We start from the raw sequence: 20,777 nt of genomic DNA on the forward strand, positions 1-20,777 counted from the left end.
GCCAGTTTACGGCAGCCAGTGCTTCCACTGGGCATGCCGCTGCACTTTTCATGTGCTAACTGTCTGTAAGAATCGAGCCGACGGTTTCTGTCTGCACCGAGGCCAGAGGGAACGCTGGCTTGTTGCCCACACGTGTCACAAACGATGTGAAATGTGAAAAGCTACGGTGTCTGCCGCGTGGGCCGCCCACGCCAGCACGCCACTCCACTGGCACCAGACAGAAGGCTCTGCTTGTGAGGGGGACTCGTCCAGGCTGCGCGTGTCTGCGTCTCAGCCGAGGGAGATACTCGGCGCTAATTTTGCCATTTTTGCACTCCGAAAATAGGCCAAATGATACACTGTCACAGGAGTCTTTGGGAAAAACCAACCACAGCGTAACATGCTTGGAACTGACAGTTGCTCTTTTGTTTTGAGGTTCTCTTAGGCCTTTTCAAGAGATTATGACGCTGATCACAAGCCAATCAAAAGCTTGTTATGCACACTGAGCCAATCCAGAAGCAAACAGCCTCCCTTATGATATGAATAGACCTTGGAAAGAAAAGCAAAGGCGCAGTGAAGCGGGTTAGAGACTGTTTTTCCCAGGCCAGTCTCCCGGGACCTTCTCCTGGCGTCCGTTCGTGCCGGCTGGGCTGCTGGGCCGGCCGACACAGACAGGGGAGAGTGGAGGAAGCAGACCCTCCCAGGCCCGGGGGTCGTCCGCGGCGCTAAGCGTCGCTGGGCCGCAGATCGAGTTGCGCGTTTCCTTCATCTCCGCCGGCAGGTTTCACTCCAGCAGGGCGGCTTTGATTCCTCCGAGCGCTTTCACAGAGGATCAGCGTTACACGGCACTCACGGAAGATCGGGTAGATCCGATACCAAAACAAAACCCAACAGCCTTCCACCTACTGTTTACTATTACATCTCTGATTAATGATCCATATTCCTTATTCCATATCCTTGTCACGGTATTCCATATCCTTGTCACGGGCCTACAGTAAATGATTATATATGGTTGACGTAGGTATAGATGCTTTATAGGTGCTTTATAGATGCTGGTTATATAGCAGTGGTTGGTGATGTCTTACACTGGCTTTTCCCCCGCCTGCTGTCACAGTGAGGGGAGCAACCTCACCCCAGCGCATCACTACTCGGACTTCCGCTTCAAGACATACGCACCGCTGGCCTTCCGGTACTTCCGAGAGCTCTTCGGAATCAAGCCGGACGATTACCTGGTGAGCACTGGTCAATTTTACCCTACCTCTGTTTGTGGCAAACGAATATTTTTGCCCTATGGGGTCAAATGCCACTTAGGTCATGAACTCTGGATATCTATAAACTCTCATAAAGCTTCTAGCTACTGGGTGTCCACGGCTTGCAGTCAAAGCTCTTACCGGCAGACTTGTTTTTCAGTTACAGTGCGGATTAAAGCTTCATTTAACAAGCTGCTCTCATTACAGAGAGTGCTTTGTCTTAGCTCACACCGTACGGTTGCGTCACCGCCGGGGCCGATGGCAGACTTTAGCGTGGTCTGGTTCAAGAGGGAACGCGGTACTTTCGGTGTGTTGAGCACTAGGGGCTAGTACCCACAGATCCCACACTGGTCTGTCCTCTGCCGGGGCCTGTCCAGACTCTGGCGTCTGCAGTGTCTCTGCAGCAGGACTGCAGCTCCTGCTGTTAGTTCAAGTGAATTCACAAGTTGATGTGAACGTGTGAGCAGACACGTGCGTGCAACTGTCAGGGCCATAATGGCCATTTTAATACCCCCTCCCAACCCCCTGGTCGTGCTGTTAATCACCTCCAGGCCTGTGTAATGTAATCGTGCTGTAATTAGGCTCCCTGCTCCCAGAGGCACGTCATCCGGCGCTTCCTCTGCTCCCATACAGATACAGCAACCCTTCATCGTATCACTGAAGACGAGGGCCCTCTGTGAGCAAGACGTCTGCTGGAGCACGGAACCTTCCAGTCATCCAGCGTGCTGCAGGATTTGCCTGTGTACATTATTTAAAAACCGCCCACTGAAAAGCGAATGCCATATGATGGGAATCTTTAAACATTTGTATTTCGTTTTTTACACATTTAATAAATGTGTGCATTAAATCTTTATGTGCTCCTTTGCCGCCGTTCCGGGGCGAGCATTTGCTGGAGCGGAGCTGTCGTCTATGCCGGTGTGGGAGAGGAAGGCAGAAGCAGGGAGAGAGAACGCGAGAATGAGAGGAGGAGACGTAAAGGAGCAGGAGGGAGACACAGACGAGAAAAAGAGATGAAAGGAAAAAAGCATTAAGACAGAATTGATGCCGCATGCCCTCTTGATTTTTTCTGCTATGTTAATTATGGATTTAGTCACAGCAGAGGAAGATGAAATGTGCATGCACACACACACACACACACACACACACACACACGCTCACTCATACACACACACACACACACACACACACACAAACGCTCACACACACACACACTCACACACACACGCACGCACGCACACACACACACATACACACACACACTCACGCTCACTCACACACACTCACACACTCTCTCACACACACACACACACACAAACACACACGCACGTGTGCATGCACACACACACACACACACACACATGCTCACTCATACACACACCCACGCACACACACACTCACGCTCACTCACACACACACTCACTCACACACACACACACGCACACTCACGCACACACACACACACACACACACACACACACACACACAGATTTGCAGCAGTGTCTAATGCAAATGGCCATGTGTTTGTGCTGGAGGCACACCGTGACTGTTCATTTTCATTACCCAGACGCTCTATAGGGGGTTGGGGAGGGGTGTTCACTGGCATTGGTTCGCTTCCTGTTGTTGCAGGAACCATGTCCTCACACACGCCAGTCATCAGGACCGGCTCGGCTTGGCTCCGCGTCACTCACAGGCTGCGCTTAGGATGACACGGTCAAACGAGCCTGCGTTTGCGCACAGAAAGGTGTTCACGCAGGGACAGAAACGGAAATGTTTGCTGAGTCTGTGTGCGTGAAAGCAGAGCCTGTAGTATTATTCCTCTCCTCTAACCATCTGTTAATGAGCTGGTTTGTAGTCCGAGACAGCAGCCTGGCACACAATGAGCACACACATGAAAAAGGCCTCACTTGTACAGTTTAGCTTGTCAGTAAAACACTTGTTTGTTGACTTCTGTTTTAGCCTGAACGGTTATTCCTTAACTCTGATGGTGTCTACTGTCTTGCCTTTACTCCATTCAGTACTCTATCTGCAAGGAGCCTTTGATCGAACTGTCCAACCCTGGAGCCAGTGGCTCTCTCTTCTACCTGACCAGTGATGACGAGTTCATTATCAAAACTGTCCAGCACAAAGAAGCAGAGTTCCTGCAGAAGCTCCTCCCAGGCTACTACATGGTGAGACACCCAACCCCACCCCACCCTATTGTTCCCTCACACCACTGCACCCTTGCACCCTCGCTCCCTTGCACCCTTGCACCCTCGCCCCCTTGCACCCTCGCTCCCTTGCACCTTTACTTCCTTGCTCCCTTGCACCCTCGCTCCCTCGCACCCTCGCTCCCTTGCACCAACGCACCCTCGCTCCCTTGCACCCACGCACCCTTGCACCCACGCACCCTTGCACCCACGCACCCTCGCTCCCTTGCACCCTCGCTCCCTTGCACCTTTACTTCCTTGCTCCCTTGCACCCTCGCTCCCTTGCACCCACGCACCCTTGCACACACGCACCCTCGCTCCCTTGCACCCACGCACCCTCGCTCCCTTGCACCCTCGCTCCCTTGCACCCACGCACCCACGCACCCTTGCACCCACGCACCCTCGCTCCCTCGCACCCTCGCTCCCTTGCACCCTCGCTCCCTTGCACCCTCGCACCCACGCACCCTCGCTCCCTTGCACCCACATACCCTCGCTCCTTTGCACCCACGCACCCTCGCTCCCTCGCACCTTCGCTCCCTTGCACCCACGCACCCTCGCTCCCTTGCACCCACGCACCCTTGCACCCACGCACCCTCGCTCCCTTGCACCCACGCACCCTCGCTCCCTTGCACCCTCGCTCCCTTGCACCCACGCACCCTCGCTCCCTCGCACCCTCGCTCCCTTGCACCAACGCACCCTCGCTCCCTTGCACCCACGCACCCTTGCACCCACGCACCCTTGCACCCACGCACCCTCGCTCCCACGCACCCTCGCTCCCTTGCACCCTCGCTCCCTTGCACCCTTGCTCCTTGGTTCCTTCGCACCCTTAACTCTGTCATTCCACACTGCATCCTCTGCCCTTCTAGTGCTGGTGGAGGGTACTTCCATCTTTTGTGGATAAGTGTTAGTGGGTCCTTTAGTTTGGGTTAAATCTTAGGTAGTGTGGCAGCAGGATCTGTTCACTTGTTTTCCTAATTAGTAGACCGTATAATGCTGATGCGACTACTTGGAAACCCAGTGAGCAAATGACAAAACCACCCAGTCACTTACAAAACCTCAAGGCTATAATTCAACAAAACTACATAAATACACAAGACAGTATTCCAAACATGCACAGCTTGCAATACAGGAACCAAGGCTGATTAGACTGGCATGCGGTTATACCCAAGAACAGCTTAATGGCGTATTGTACATACCATATGTGCAGATGGACACTTTATATAGTCATTAACATCTGTGCTGTCCTCCATTAATTCAGCAAACTTTGCTTTATGCCTTTTAAATAAAAAGTCAACAGATTTATGAGGTCGGCACATAAACATAAACATACACATTCAACTTACATAAACATCATTTGTTTACAGTATGTAATGTGAATCCTTCTCTCTGTCGCGCTGTGTTTGCAGAATCTGAACCAGAACCCCCGGACCCTCCTGCCCAAGTTCTATGGGCTGTACTGCGTGCAGTCGGGCGGGATCAACATCCGCCTGGTGGTCATGAACAACGTGCTGCCACGGTCTCTGCGCATGCACTACAAATACGACCTGAAAGGCTCCACGTACAAGCGGCGGGCCTCACGCAAGGAGCGGGAGAAGACCTGCCCCACCTACAAGGACCTGGACTTCCAGGACATGCATGAGGGCCTGTACTTTGACACGGAGACGTACAACGCCCTGATAAAGACCCTGCAGCGAGACTGCCGGGTGAGTCTCTGCCCACCCTGCTCAGTCACGTAGGGTCCCTGCAATCTCAGTAAAGGGTCGTTCACTGCTAAATAAATAAACAAATGTTCTCCAGTCACATACTGTGGCGACCAGACGCCCTTGAGCAACATCTCGCACCGAAACCGCAGGGGACCCAGTCTCTCTGCTGAGTTAGCGAAGCAGACTGTTGCTATGGCTACTGGCTGGGCGCTACAGCAGGTGCACACAGCCTGTCCTCTTGCAGAGTTTAGTTACAGACCTCATTTCACGCGCCACACCTCGTCCCTCTGTCCAAAGCCAGGCTCTGCGTCGGCAACTCGACCTATAATGCGCATCGCTTAGAATGCGTCTTACAATGGCACGCAGATCTGGGATCAGGTGTGCAGGTTCTTTATCTTTGTCACCCTGTGGCAAAAAGTGTGTGGACCAAGAAACAGTCTGAGTCTCCAGGTGCGCGCAACGCCATTCTGATTGTCTGGTTTCACCATGTAAACGATGTGGGGGGATTTGTTTTGTGTGTGTGTGTATGTGTGTGTGTGCGTGCACGCGAAGCAAATCTCAGGTGCAAATGACATTAAGGTTTGATTGGGCGAGACTTGTCAGTGTATTGTTGCTGCATCTCTGCCGTGTGCCAGATCTTGTGTTGAATAAACCTCCTGCCTTTTTAAAAATCTACTGTAGGTGAAATTCTGCTGTCAGTGAAAAGAGCTTCTGTGGTCTGAGTGGAACCCAGATTCTGTCTGCTTGTGCATAACTAAGTTTTTAATAAAGAAGGAAACCCATTGGGGGAGAGATTCCTCAACCCAGACTCTGTGTAATCCGTGAGTGTCACTCGTCTTTTTCTCACAGAGACTGCAGGATGTCTCAGCGCTCACGTAAGCCTCCAGAGCTTCATGTTAGCTTCATGTTAAAAAGTCTCAATGAGACAAAATAGAGGTTTGCCTTCACCAGCTTCTTATTATGCAGCAACAACAGCTGTGGTGAGGTATCCACATGCAAACATGTGGATGCTTAGATCTGTCTGCTTGATCTGTCTGCTTGAGTGACAATCAGTTGAAATACGCACAAGGCACCACGGTTGACACAAGCCTAAAGCCTAAAACCCAGAACACGACTCAGAATTGTACTGGCTGCAGCCCAAACAAGGCACTCAAAGCAGCACAAATATGGACCTAAATAAAAACCAGTCCCAGTTCTATTTACAACCTTTGGACACTTGACATTGTAGAGGTTGTTGAGCTGAAACGATGCAGTTTTTTCCATTCGATAACTAATCCAAACATCACTCCGCCCGTGGACAGAGTGCGCTGTGTAATTTCTTGGTTGCCTTTCTATTTTTGTCCTGTTGTCCCAAGCTTTTCCTTACGTCTAATAACCCTGCTGTGTCCCGTGCCAGTTCTCCCATCCGCACATGTGCTCTTTAGATACCAGCAGACACTGAATGCTGGACAGCTGGACATCTAGACTTCCCTTGATTCTTGTCCACTGCCTTACGTGAGGAAAGCCTACTGGAATTCTGCTCAGAAAAATATTAGTTTGTGATGTTTCTTTGTTTGTTCTTCTTTATGGTTCGTTCTGTCACTGGAAATGTGGGTGTGGTAAAAAAAAAAAAGTGCTGTAATATAGTCTGACATAGCTCACCATGTCTGAAATATGTCACGAGTGAACAGATATGTATCTTAACACAATATACTTGAAAAATAACCCCTTTCTGTCTGATGTAATCAAACAACCCTTTCGCAGCCAGTTTAACCCGAATTGCCACTTCCTTGTGATGTCATTATGGTGTGAGTTTGGCACCACTGATTCACTGTTTAAATGGTTTTAGTGATTCAGTGTGAAATTAAGTGAAAGCGCAACAGCAATCTGCAGGCCCTGCAAACTGGCGTCTGATGCTACAGGATTAAACCTCACCACCTGCCGCCTAATCTGGCCGTCAGCAGCGAACCATAAGTAGCCATGCAATTAATCCCACCGCCCAAACGATCGGCGGGACGAAGTGTCCGAAGGTGGCCGCGTTGGGTAAACAGCGTGCTGCAGTGGATAGTGCGGACGCCCTTCTAGAAAATTCCCATGCCTCCTGTTTGTTTACCAGCAGCCAGTGTTCTGAACACTGGCCTACCGGTGCCTTAAGAGACCAGAAATGCTGTAGGTACAGGTGGATGAATGGGAAACCCTCGCAGGTCTCCATCTGGAAAGGTCAGCTTCTTTGAAATGCTTGCTGTTTCACGTTCCTGGTAATAACAAGCTGTTGGTTTTTTTCTTTTGTGTGTTGACTGCCATTTGACCAGCGAGGCACTAACAGGATCAGCGCTAATGCGAGTCACAAGTGTGTCGAGTCAGGAGATTGGACAGGACCGGGGGTGGGGGTGGGGCTGTTCAGAGTTACCGTGGCGACCCCTACAGTGGCTGTCAAACCACTTGCCACAATGGCCAAAGAAAGAAAACAAAGAAAAAAGTGTGAAAATTTGGAGGATTCTTTAATTGCTGTTCATTTTGAAAGCTTTAACCAAAGTCTTGTAGAATGTCCTGGAATTTCCAGACACTGCATGTTTACACCCTTACCTTGTGAAAGCTGCGAGGTCTATTTATACACACTTGTTCACTTACGCATGCTTAAGACAGCCTGTTCTGAAAAATCTCTCATATATGACTCATTCATTTGCTGACAGTGCTGTTACCATGTTTACACACTTAAATAATATAGAATGGAAGACCATACAGTTGATACAGATGGTTCACTCTCTGAACTGAATGTAAACACACACACACACACAAACAAACAAACACACACACACACACACACACACACGTGCGCACATACACACGCACACACACACGCACAAACACATTCGCGCACACACGCGCACACACACACACGCAAATACATGTGCACGCACACACACACACACACAAACACATGTGCGTGCGCACACACACGCGCACACATACACGCAACACGTGCACACAGACATGCACACGCACGCACACACACGCACACAAACACATTCGCACACACACGCGCGCACACGCATACACATACACACATGCAAATACATGTGCACGCACACACACGCACACACATACACACACACAAACACATGTGCACACACACACGCACACATTACAGACCAAGGTTTCATATCAGACTGCTCTGCATCGAAGTGCAGTAGCACCAGGATTATGGCAGGAGAGTCTGTGCAGCAGTTCCGGAATAATCCCACACTTATGCTCTTTGGGAGCGGCAGGCCGTGGCGTGCTTCCTCGCGCGTGCTGTGAGAACCTCTGTGGGTTCGTCTGTGCTGTGATGTGATGTGCGTCTTGAAGCAGAAGCCCCGCTGCACCCCTGTGAAAAGTGCCGGGGACAAGCATGCACACTGCATGCTGCAGTGAGTTCAGCTGCCCCTCAGATTTCCCTTTACAAAAGCAAATCCTCAGGTGTGTTCATTTTTTCAACATCTCCAAATTATACCACCTAGCCAGGCACTCTGTACTCTGTCCAATACAGCCAAAGCCAGCCACCACAACATCAGTGGATGGCTCAGCACTGACCAGTTCATCTTATGATAAGCAGACACCTGGATTGGTTGGCCATCCACCCCACCCTGAGAGCAAGGCCAAATATGACACAGGCCTGGCACCACCAGGGACTGAACCAGCATTCTCCCGACGATGGGGCAGGCACTTAGACCGCCGAGCCACTCAGGAAAGCACCCTGAAGCTTAATCTGTTCTGGTCATTCTTCCTCTTAGTGCCATTCTCACAGACCTGTTTGGACGGGTAACTGCAACAAGCTGTTATATACAATATATTGAAAAAACACTTTCAAAAGGTAGCGTGGACAAAATCAGCCATTTCAGAAAGTGGTGGGGAAGTGTCCCCAGATTGCCCAGTGTAAATCCCAACTAAGAATTCCCATAATACAGCATTTTGTCTTTAACTAGTCTCTCTCGTAGAGTCAGTCTTGAATTGATCTTGCTCCCTCTCCGTCTTTCACTCAGGCTTGTACTGGTCTCTCTCCCTCTCTCTTCCTCTGTCTCTCCTTCTCTCAGAGACAGTTTTGATCCGGTTTCTCCCCCTCACTCTCTGTCTGTCTCTCTCTCTCTCTCTCTCTCTCTCTCTCTCTCTCTCTCTCTCTCATAGAGTGGATCTTGTAAGTGTGCTGTAGTGCACAGGGAGTGTAGGAGTTATGGTATGTGACTAGCAAAACTGCCTGTTCCTGTTACAGTGTCTGTGATGTAGAATAACAGCAAGAATTCTATGCTGAATCTCCACGCTTAAAAATGTTGGCACAAACTTACCGCCTTTTCGCCTTTACCTCTTTCCTAACACTTATTTCCTTTTTCAGAAGTAGTTTGACCTGTATCAACCAGCTAGTTGTCAGGCCCAAACCCTACACAACCCTATGGAGATTTCCATACAATCCTAGAATGATGATGTCAGTGTTTCATGAGCGGCAGGGTGCTGTGAACAGAAGGCCGTGGTATCTAGTGCTCAGTAAGGTGTTTATATGGGACCACGCTGCTTCAGACAAGCTTCCAGTAGGCCTGAGTAATCTCTGTCAGCATTGCCTCGCACGCTTCCATAACCCTGGCAGCATGTGTCCCGGTTTACACAGATTATGCTTTATGCCTGCGTGATGTCGTCCCGGGCAGGCGATACTGAAAACAGTGCCATTACTGTTTCAGCTGTCTGCCTGCACCTAAATCCCCCCTTGTGTAGTCCTCTGATTATCAAGAACCAGTTCCTCAAAATATTATTTTTACCCACTGTTTACTTGCTGACAGAATCTTTAAATAAGGAGAGAGCCTGCTGAACCTGTTCTGGCACACAAACGCACGGCGTTTGCCTCCACGGATGCCGTGTCTGTTTCACAGGTGCTGTCTTTTGTGTCTGTTGCTAAGAGTCCTGATGGCTGCCGTGTTTATGTCTAGGGTTTCCTTTGAGTCTGGTTCACGCAAGCCTTTGTGTTCAGGTTAAACCGACACCAGACACTAGACCTTGGCACCGTTGGCAGCTGTAGATGAAGGACTCTTGTGTATAAGGACATCCTCATGAACCAGACCAACAGACGCAGCCGCTGCAAAGTGCCGCGTGCTTGTGTGTTTCTGCCGTGAGCGAACGCTTCCTGGAGGACTGATGCTTTTGCAGACCCGATGCAAAACAGCGCCAGGATGTCGTCCGTGGCTCTATTCAAAGAGACGTTTATTTGGACAGGACGAGGATGTCATGCAAAGCACAGACTGTGTCAACATCACACCTGCCTCCAGCCTATTCGAACCCTGTTTGACAGCGTCCTGGGTCTGGTTGTCACAGCACATGAGAAGGTCACCCATGGAGAGCACAGATGACATCGCCACATTGGTAACAGTTCCTCTGTTACTCCAGACTAAGTAGTTGTCTTCAGGTTCCTGGCCATAGATCTTTGCGTGGAGGCACATCTGAGCCACATCTGTTGTGATTGGCTTTCATGGAAATGTTTTTTTGTCACTAAACTGATTGTTTTGGTCCAGTGGGCAGGTTTGGTTCATTTGCATACCGCTATGTGATTGGACAGCACAAGCAGGGAGCAGGGAGTAGAGGCAGGAGCTCGGACCTGCCTGTAGGCCTCAGTGTATATGTTAGCCTGTAGGACAGTATATAGTCCAGCGTAGCTTTACACACATTGTTTTTGTGTTTGTTTTTTTCTTATAAGTGCAGAAACATGCTGAATCATTGCTGAGTGCCTTATTTAAAGCAGAATTCCTCTTTTGCATTGGTTATTGGGTCTTTGCCGTGCGTCAACTGAACTGTTGGCCTGTGACTAATTCTGACATCTCAGTCGTCGTGGTAATGATGGTAGTTCGAAATATTATCCTGTCACGGTGGTAATTACAAATGTAGTGAATCTGTATTTGTAATTTTGAAATTACCGTGTTTTCATGGTGGTGGTTATTTAAGAACCATAGTTTTGTTCGGTGTCACAGTGGTCAGATGCCCATGGTCAGGTGTTCACTGAGACCTGTAGTAATGTTGTCTGTGTGATTTGTTGCACTAGATGGTTCTTGCTTTCATGTTTTGTGGTATTGAATTTCAGGTTTTATTGTTTTTCACAGATTTGTCTGAGGCAAATCTCAGACCACTTCATGTTATCAGATATCTCGATGTAACGGCCCGAGTGCCGCAGGGCTCGGAGTGGGACGCACAGATTCCCTCGACTTAGACGTTTGTTGACATGTAGGGCATACGACGACGGCACTCACACAACATAAACGCTTAACATGAATACACGTAACACTGGCGGGAACGCTAACGACGGCAACACAAACATATGCTGCGTTTAACACGAATACACGTAGGACTAGCAACACGAACAATGACCAACACTGATGCACACACCAGCAGGAGTTTCAATACACACAGACACACCCAACATTAAAGCAGGTGCAGGTGTGCGTTATCATGGGGGCGTGGTTACAAAACAAAACGTGACTTCCACTGCACACGGCGGGCCGTACCACGTGACACTTCAGCACAGCAAAGGTAGTGTGCTTAACTCTTTATTACACAAATGTGCTGTTTGATACAGATTATGTGACAGAGCTAACCGAACAAAACCTAATCTAATCCTTGGAAATTATGTAACATCTTTTATCAGGTCCTGTAACTGTATTTAAATAGATGTCATATACCAATCACATACTGATCTTGACAAAAAGTAGCATATAGTCCCCAGTATGTGACCAAAATGAATTTGGTATGCCAGGGATACCAGGATCATGTGTTACTCCAGCCAAACAGGGCAGTCCATGCCGTGCTCTGCCTTCTGCAACGTTCCACTGGCCTTGGTGCCCAGTGACGTGAGCTTCTAAGGAGCCAACAGCGTCTGCCAGTTCAGATCACAGTGCTCGTGTTATGGGGGCCTGTTTTTGTTCCAGATGTGGAGCATAGGGAAAAAAGAATCAGTCATATCCTGAACATTCAGTCTGGCAATGCACACAGCTAACAAACCAATTCAATGGTCCACAGTGATTTTGCTGTCTGCAAAAAAAAAGGATTTATTATTATTAATGTTTATTATGAATTTTTGCTGAATCCAAATATGTTTTCAGAATTTCTTTATCACCCTTTTTTGTTTTTGCTCCAGTATACTCGAGCGGTACCAAGGAAAGCAGAGCCCCTCTGTGTTGGCAGACTACTGCTGGACAGTGAAGAGGCCTTCTGAGGCCAAATATAGGCAAAAATCATACGTTATACAACTCTGAAGTATGTTCGTACACATTTTAAGTGTAATAATAGCCTTATCTATAAATACATAATATATGATTAATGTTATATTTACACACTTAAAAACCAAATATATATAAACATTCTAAAACAGAGTAGAAGTCAGTGTAAAACATACTATAAGGTCTGCCTATTTTAGTTTGGAAAGCAAAATAAAAGTTCACATTATTTCGATTGGTCTGAAAGATACAGCTGAAAATACAGATAGATAGATACAGCTATAATACAGATAGATACATCTGATAATACAATAATGGCAGTCATGGAACTGTGAGACACTCTATATTTGTCACTTGCTGGGTACCAAACTGCATACTGCTATGAGGAGCAGGAGATAGCATGCAGTATAGACGTATGCACAACCTAACTCTTTTAAGTGATCCATGGAGAGAGAGAGATAGAGAGAGAGAGAGAGAGAGAGAGAGAGAGAGAGAGAGAGAGAGAGAGCGAGCGAGCGAGCGAGCTTCACACAGTAATGAGGTCAAAGAGTTTTCTCTATTAATACATAACTTTTCCTGTATAAACACACACAATATATGCTTTTTTTTTTATCTTGAAATGACCTCCATACAATATCATTTTCCTTTGTAATATTCCACAGGCTGCTCCGGTCAACAGGACATTCTGGAATGAATTTGCAAGCTCAGTTTCACAGGCACAAGCACATGCACATGCACATGCACACACACATGCATACACACACGCACGCACACACACACACACACACGCACGCGCGCACACACACACACACACACACCTGCGCGCACACACACACACACACACACGCACACACACACACACACACACACACACACGCACCCAAAGCATGTGCAGTGGCTTCTTTCATTCCAGCAGGGAAGCAGCTTGCTCTTCCTGTCTGGTTGGCTGCAGTGGCTTTTTCACTTCCTCCAGTTTGTGCTGATCTCACTGCTCACCACACATTCGACACACTCAGCATGATGTTTCAGGCGTGACAGCGCGTCCCTCAGGGCACGGACGCCTCCCCTCCAGCCTCTGTGCTTAAAGAGTTCAGAAAGGGCATCTGTGTTCATTAGTGTGTGTGTGTGTGTGTGTTTCAGGGTTGTTCTTTATTATGATTCATCTGTGGAGCATCATTGTAAACGTGTGTGTGTGTGTGTGTGTGTGTGTGTGTGTGTGTGTGTGTGTGTGTGTGTGTGTGTGTGTGCATGCTGTGTACAGGTGCTGGAGAGCTTTAAAATCATGGACTACAGTCTGCTGCTTGGGGTTCACGTGCTGGATCAGAACCCCCGAGATGGAGAGATGGTTGGAGGAGATGGTAAGAGGCCCCTGGGCCAGAAGGTCCTCTACTCCACCGCCATGGAGTCCATCCAGGGGGAAGGCAGGGCCGCCGAGGCCGTCTCCTCTGATGCCACGTGAGTGCTGGATATTCCTCGTCTTTACAGAAGGTCCCGCTAGGAATATCGGTGGCTTGTCTCCCAGAAACACGCAACGATGCACGAAATGCAGTCAGCTGCGTAACCAGAGCATTGCATGATACTTCTGGGGTGATGATGGACAAACACTTCTGACTTTGTTGTGCTGATCTATAGAAACTGCAGGAGGCTCATGTTTGTGTTGTCAATTTTTCTAGAATGGGAGGAATCCCAGCCAGGACACACCGGGACGAGAAGCTGCTGATTTTCTTGGGCATTATTGACATCCTACAGTCTTACAGGTATGACCCCACCCTGTTACAGCCCCTCCCCTTGAACCAGACCAACAGCCCTACTCCATTATGGCTCCTCCCAGTTACAGCCCCACCCCGTTATAGCTCCTCCCGGTTATAGCCCCGCCTTGAGACGCTCTCGCTCCCCACACCTCACGCTGCCTAGTCACGTGTAGCTCTAAAACGAGGCAAGATTAAAACTCCTGCTGTATAACGCGATGCATTCGTGTGAAAACCTGGGGTGGGTCAGTGGGCACGCCTCCCCCGCGCGTTCCGATTCCTGACCCGGGCTTCATGGCTTTGTGAGATGTTTCGAGTATTCGGAATAGCACTGAACTAATCTGAACGGAGGGTAATTTAATTCCATTTGCATAATAAGAGAAAGGGCCTCGGTTTCTAGCGTATTTATGTAACCGCCTTGCGCTTCAGCTGAACCCTATGTCTCTCTCCTCAGGTTTATCAAGAAGCTCGAGCACTCTTGGAAAGCGCTCGTGTACGATGGTGTAAGTCGAAAGGCTGCTGACAAGCCTGCGTCTTCACAAACAAGCCTCTTCATGCACGCTGCGATACAAAAGCTGCCTCACTTGTTAACCCCCCCCCCCCCCCCCCCCTTCATCCTGCGCTCTGTTTTAACATCTGTAGGATACGGTGTCTGTGCACAGGCCGGGCTTCTACGCAAACCGATTTCTCAAGTTCATGAGCACCAGCGTGTTCCGGAAGATACCGAGTGAGTGTCCGAATTGCGGCGTGACTTTTCTGGTCCATGACTCCATGCCGGCCCTGTCCACAGTTGAGCTGCGTTGCCTGCATTCAGAAGGCGGATGAGGCTAGCAAAACTCTCCTATCAATCACAGGGACACTTTGTAGTCTTCAGAATGTTAACATGTTTGTACTTCACAGTAATTTGCACATGCTCATAATTTGCGCATACTTGGGTATGTGTTCCCATAGACAAGGGATTTCATAAAAGGAAGTTGAGCAAACAGACCTATCTTCAGCACCCACACTTCTCACCCACATTTTCCTGATGCATTGTGCCATATCTGTATGTGAAATATCCAACTTCTACACAGTATAGCCCTTAAACAGAAGAGCTCAATTCTCTCTCTCTCTCCCTCTCTCTCGTTTGTCTGCCTTTGTTTTCTTTCCATTGCTAGCAAACCGTTTCTCCCCATCTAAGAGGGCACGTAACTCCATCCATGCGCTCAAATCCTCCTCTCAGGAGTTACTGTCTTCCCAAAAGGACGAGAAGCCCGAGGACAGGATTGGGAGGCTTGGTGGGTCCCGCAGTCTAGCCAGCCTGGATGGCCAAGGTTAGGCCTCATCTTGTATCCTCACACACGTCACTGCCTACTCCTGTAGCTCACCCAAGGTCAGGGGTTTGGTTTCTGGGGAGCACAGGTACTGTCGCTCTGAACTTGTCTGCCATGCACCACAAATTGACCTCTTTACTGCCACATACCTTAAATTATGGCATTTAGCTGACACTTTTATCCAAAGAGGCTTACAATTTGTGACTTAGTTGAATACTTGAGTATTTGAGGGTTAAGGGTCTTGCTCAGGAGACCAACACTGGTAACTTGGCAGTGGTGGGGCTTGAACTGGCAACTTTCTGATTACTAGTTGAGGAACCAGGAACTGGTCGAATTATTTGTTAAGCAACAATTGTTGATGGTCCTAAAATAGCATGTACAATTTAATTTCAGATCAGCTATGAATTTCAGTAAATCTGGCCTGGTTTTGATCTTCATAGGCTACCTGTTTTGATAGGCTTTTAATCAGAAAACCCATCTTAGCAAGGCTGCATCATTGGGATGTGTTTGCTGTTGATGTGTGTAGTTAGCTGTAATACAGTGATTTGTTTATGTCTGTAGTTAGCTGTACTACAGTGATCTGTTTATGTCTATAATCAGCTGTAGGACAGTGTAGTCAGCTGTAGTACAGTTATCTGTTGATGTCTGTAATTAGCTCTGGTACAGTGATCTGTGGATGTCTATAGTCAGCTGTAATACAGTGATTTGTTTATGTCTGTAGTTAGCTGTAGTACAGTGATTTATTTATGTCTGTAGTTAGCTGTAGTACAGCGATCTGTTTATGTCTGTAGTCAGCTGTAGTACAGTAATCTGTTGATGTCTTTAATTAGCTCTGGTACAGTGATCTGTTGATATATGTAGTCAGCTGTAGTACACTGAAATTTTTATAGACTGAATGAAAATGTTCTGCCATTCATACAAATTTATGAGGCAATATGAACAAAACATAACCATTTCTTTAATCAAAAGGATAAGTCCAAACAGAAACAAACTCCACTGCTCATCATTTGACCTTTGCCACATCAGCCCTCATTGGTCCTTGTTGTTTCACATCCAGGTTGCCTTTTCGCATCTGGTATTAAGACATTTTTAAAGATAATCAAATGTTTATAAATAGATATTTGGCTTCTGTAAATTATGGATGTGTAAATACGTTTTTACCCACTATTTTTGTAGAATGCTAACGTGAGACTTCTTCTGTCCTCTGGCTTCTCCTCACTAGTCTTTGGCTCTTACCAGCGCTCCCCACTGGACCCTGTGATTCCCTCTGTAGCCGAGGCTTTCTCCTTGGACACGGCTGCCTCCTCGTCTTCCATGTTCGCCAGTGGCAGATCAAATGACAGGTAACACCTTACACACATACAAACATTCGCACACACATATGCACGATTTGCTCAAAAGTTCCGGGTCCCAAAGCATCCTGAAACACAGGATTGTTTAGACAGCTTGACATACTGCACACCTGTGGAATTCCTTGCCCCGCCCCTTTCATTCCATCCCTGCCACATCACCCATCACCTCAAATAAGGACAGCACTGTTTCCAGGCCTCTCGGAATACGGCTATATTTACCATGTTGTTATAGAAATAGTAGCTCAGAAAACAGAGCAGCCTAATCCCCATCTGCTCCGTCTGCACACTGCACACACACTTGAGCGTGCCGCCTCAGCACACTTCCCACAGTGCTTTGTGCGCCATTATAAGGTTTTGCTGATCTGCTGATCAAACACCTGTTTCCGAGGAATTTGCTGCCAAAGCCCGTACTGAATATTTCATTAAGGGGGCTGACACTAGGGGTGTTGTTATGATGAAAGGGAAACGCTCCCCGAAGGCGGCAGCTGGAGCTCGGGTCCCGGAGACCACGTTTTCCTCGGGCTGTGCGTCCGGCCGCCCCTTCTCAGTTTCCTGTGCCACAACGCAACACGATCGGCTTGTTCAGCCCCGCGATGCCACAGTGTCACCCGACGTAGCGAACGCAAGGTGACTCCTGTGTTTCTCCTGTTTTATCAAACTGGGCACGTCCCACCGTGCCTTAGCAGAATAAACACACCTCAAGAGCTCATGCTCCCTTCAAGTCCCTAGCTGGCATCCGAATCCCTCTGTGAATACGTGCACGGCACCATGTCCTCCCGTGGTAGCAGTGCATGCTCAGAATTGATTTTCGATAATGATTCGCCATGTCATTTGTACCACGTCATTTTAAGCCGTGCTTAGTTTGAGAGGTGGGAGCTGTGACTTCAATAAATCTTTGAGTGAGCAAGATTGCATCATCTGAGTTCCATAATTGAAGGAAAATGAAGTGTTGGTTTGTGAGTCAGTTGTGGGCAATGTCCAGTCGGCTCCAGGACAGGTCTGTGTTAATGAATATCTGAAAAGGTGTCTGGTTGTTTCAGCTCAAGGCGTTATTGCAGGCAATAAAAGGTAAACACACTGTTCCCCTGACGTAGGTGGCCAGTGGTCAGGTGACATGTACGGCAACGACAGGAAACGGGAAGATTACAGAGACGACAATTAATCGAGGTTTACCTGTCTCTCATCAGGCCCACTCTTCCATCTTTTCAAGTTTCGAAGTGCTGTTTCCTTTTGTTGTATTTTTGGTGTATTGCTGCTGGAACATGGAATGCATTTTGGATTCTCATCATTGTAGGTGCCCTTGTAATAGTAATTTGAAAAACAGCTCCGGGGGGGGCGGGGTGGGGTGGGATGTGGGGGGTTGTGAGCGTGGAGCGGGCCGAGATGTTCCCTGCTCACCCTGCCTGCTGATTCTCGCTGCATTCTGCGCCACTGGTCTTCTCTTGCGCAGATGTGCCATCAGCTCCTGCTCTACCTTCACGCTGGAGGACAGCGCCATCTGCCTGACGTCTGAGCAAAGCACGGTGGACATGGACAGGGACGACATCTCTGTGCTCGACATCTATTTAGTGGGTGCTCGCGGTGACCGTTTCTACGGTTACTGCCCTTTATGAGGCATTTGCCTGATTTAATATTGTTCGGTTCCATTCTTCAGTTACATAATAGATGATAGTATGACTATTGAGCAACATTTAATTCTGCTGCGGCTTATATTGGATTTAGCTGTTGATTGGTCTGAACATTTTAATGACTAAAAATAGCCTGAATTAGGCTGTTTGTACAACTTAGTTACTAACTTTATGCTATGTGAAAAAATATAAAATATATAGAAATATTTTCACGCCATCTTTTTATTAAATTACACGATTCTCTGTTTGGCTTCGCTCCTAAAATGTTATCTTTCCATATCTTAGTAAGTGAATGCATGAAGTGGTCTTCATAGTCTTCCTCATCACCCTTCATCACTCACTCACTTTGCGGGCACCTTTCCCCTGGGACTTCACCGCTCCGAGTCCTACTGACAAAAGACCGGAGAGTCATTCCACCGCGTGAGCGCCAGCGGAAGGACGGCAGCGGGAGGGGCTTTGCCAACAGACCCGTCGACCCGGGTCTGCTACCTGGGGCCACGGCTCCTCGCGGGCCTCGTTACAGAGGACGCACATCTCGTGTGTCAACTGCTGCTTGATCAGTGAGGGCCTGCTCGAGCAAGCAGCTCTGATATCTGATCTGAAGATAGCCATGACTTCACACGTGAAATGTCAATATTTTTTGAAGAAATGCAAGGACAAAACAGCAAAATGCCATGGCGGTTTATATTCCTTTCGTTCATTCCTCTGTTTGTACCTCAGCTAGCAGACTAGATTCACCATTTGATGACTCAAAGTTTTGGTATCGCTTGGGAGTAACGTTACTCCTGAGCGTCCAGGTTTTCATAAATGATACAAAGAACTTTCACTCAGTAGGTAACAGAATCAAATGACATTGTCGTCTGAATTCAGAGGAAACGTGTGCCGAGACCTTCTACAATCTTATCAACACTGAAAAATAACTTATAGATGTGCTTTGTGCCACGTTTTGCAGTGGTGGTGCTTGGTCATAACTCGATGTTTAAAATCAACTTCTGATCGTTACACATACCAGTCCAGATGTCTTTGTGTTTAAACGTGTGCAATTTTTGGAATGTCTGAAAATGAAGGACTTTTGCTAATGTGTAGATACAGAAAGTATATTTTGTGAGGGGTTGAGAGGGATTCAAGTATAAATGCATTCTGATGCCAGATCTGTTTCAAACTGAAGCATACTGTCACATACTTAATATTACATGACAGTGTGCTTCAGTTTAACACAATGTTTAGTGATCAGTAAGAACTTTTAAATATTATTGCACATTTGTTGGTTTTGAGACAGTAATTTATTAAATCACAATCAATAAACACTGTATATTGTACATTTCTGTCCTGATTTTCCCTCAATATTAAGATGTTGTTTACACTATCAGAATGCTCCTGAATGATGTCACTGTATTTTGTAATATTTTCTCATTTTTGTTTAATGATGACCGTTAGTATGCGTGTATTGACTGATTTCAGTCTATAGTTATTTGCGGATTTGTTTAAATTGAGAAAAATTGTTTAAATTCGTTTAAATTAAGAAAATAACACTGTTAAGGATGGTTTTTCCGACAGGTCAAATCTAGTTCTAAACTATATCATCTTAAGATTTTAGATCCACGCTTGCCAGAGGTACTGTACTTTAACCATAATGCCATCTGCTGGCATGTTCTTGCCTCAGTCGGTTATGAAATAGCCGCGGGCACTGCCATGAGTCTTCCAAGTTTATGGTGCACTTAGTAGCTTTTACTATGCAATAAACTTGACCAATACCTTTACTATAGCACACGTATGGCTTTGCAATAAGTCCCAGGGGGCAAAAAAAGTGCATAAAAGTTTATTGTAGCGAAATTCCAGTCCCTGCGTAAAACCGCACAAAACGTAGATGGACGATTTAGCTGTGCTGCTTCTGTAAACAGCTACTGATGGGAGATGAACATTTTTGTATGTGACAGTGCCACTTCCTTGAAGTACCTTTCATCCTTACATTTAAGCTCTTAAAGTATGGACAACTCGAAGGGCATTCACAACATATTTGTTTTGTGAGGAACTGCAGACACTAGTATCATCTCTGGTTGTAAGTTTTGGTTGTAATTCATAATGGATCCAGGATGCACAGTCAGAAACAGTTGGAAATCATGAGCTCACTTGAGGATGTGACTGGACTGTCCCGGCAGGTTCTGGGCTGTACTTTTGCAGATATCAAGACCTTCCCCCACTTTTGGATACCTTCTTTCCTGAGAGACCTCTCAGCTTCTAGAACCTACCCGTCAGTCTTGCACTATGCCAGCTGTCGGGGGGGGGGCTGCCATGTGTTACTGATTGCTCAGCTGTCATTCCGACACCCTAAATAGACCTTATCTTGCACACTCTATTTCTACCTTGGAGGGGTGGACTGCTGACCATATTCATTCCCAGTGTATCCATCATT

At 47.5% G+C, this 20,777-nt stretch overlaps 1 protein-coding gene across 1 annotated transcript in view; it reads left to right on the forward strand.

Moving 5' to 3' along the window:
- pip5k1bb (phosphatidylinositol-4-phosphate 5-kinase, type I, beta b) overlaps positions 1-19,685 on the forward strand; it is a 33,406-nt gene extending 13,721 nt beyond the window's left edge. The window contains exons 5-15 of the mRNA XM_027014393.2: positions 1,094-1,211; positions 3,245-3,397; positions 4,822-5,118; positions 13,585-13,778; positions 13,997-14,080; positions 14,526-14,574; positions 14,714-14,798; positions 15,229-15,384; positions 16,607-16,727; positions 18,187-18,304; positions 18,650-19,685. Coding sequence (XP_026870194.2) covers positions 1,094-1,211; positions 3,245-3,397; positions 4,822-5,118; positions 13,585-13,778; positions 13,997-14,080; positions 14,526-14,574; positions 14,714-14,798; positions 15,229-15,384; positions 16,607-16,727; positions 18,187-18,304; positions 18,650-18,652 — 1,378 coding nt within the window. The 3' untranslated portion in view covers positions 18,653-19,685. The remainder of the gene's footprint in view (positions 1-1,093; positions 1,212-3,244; positions 3,398-4,821; positions 5,119-13,584; positions 13,779-13,996; positions 14,081-14,525; positions 14,575-14,713; positions 14,799-15,228; positions 15,385-16,606; positions 16,728-18,186; positions 18,305-18,649) is intronic.
- The last annotated feature ends 1,092 nt before the right edge of the window (positions 19,686-20,777 follow it).

The sequence above is a fragment of the Electrophorus electricus genome, chromosome 23 (assembly GCF_013358815.1).
Source record: "Electrophorus electricus isolate fEleEle1 chromosome 23, fEleEle1.pri, whole genome shotgun sequence".
Lineage (NCBI taxonomy): Eukaryota > Metazoa > Chordata > Actinopteri > Gymnotiformes > Gymnotidae > Electrophorus > Electrophorus electricus.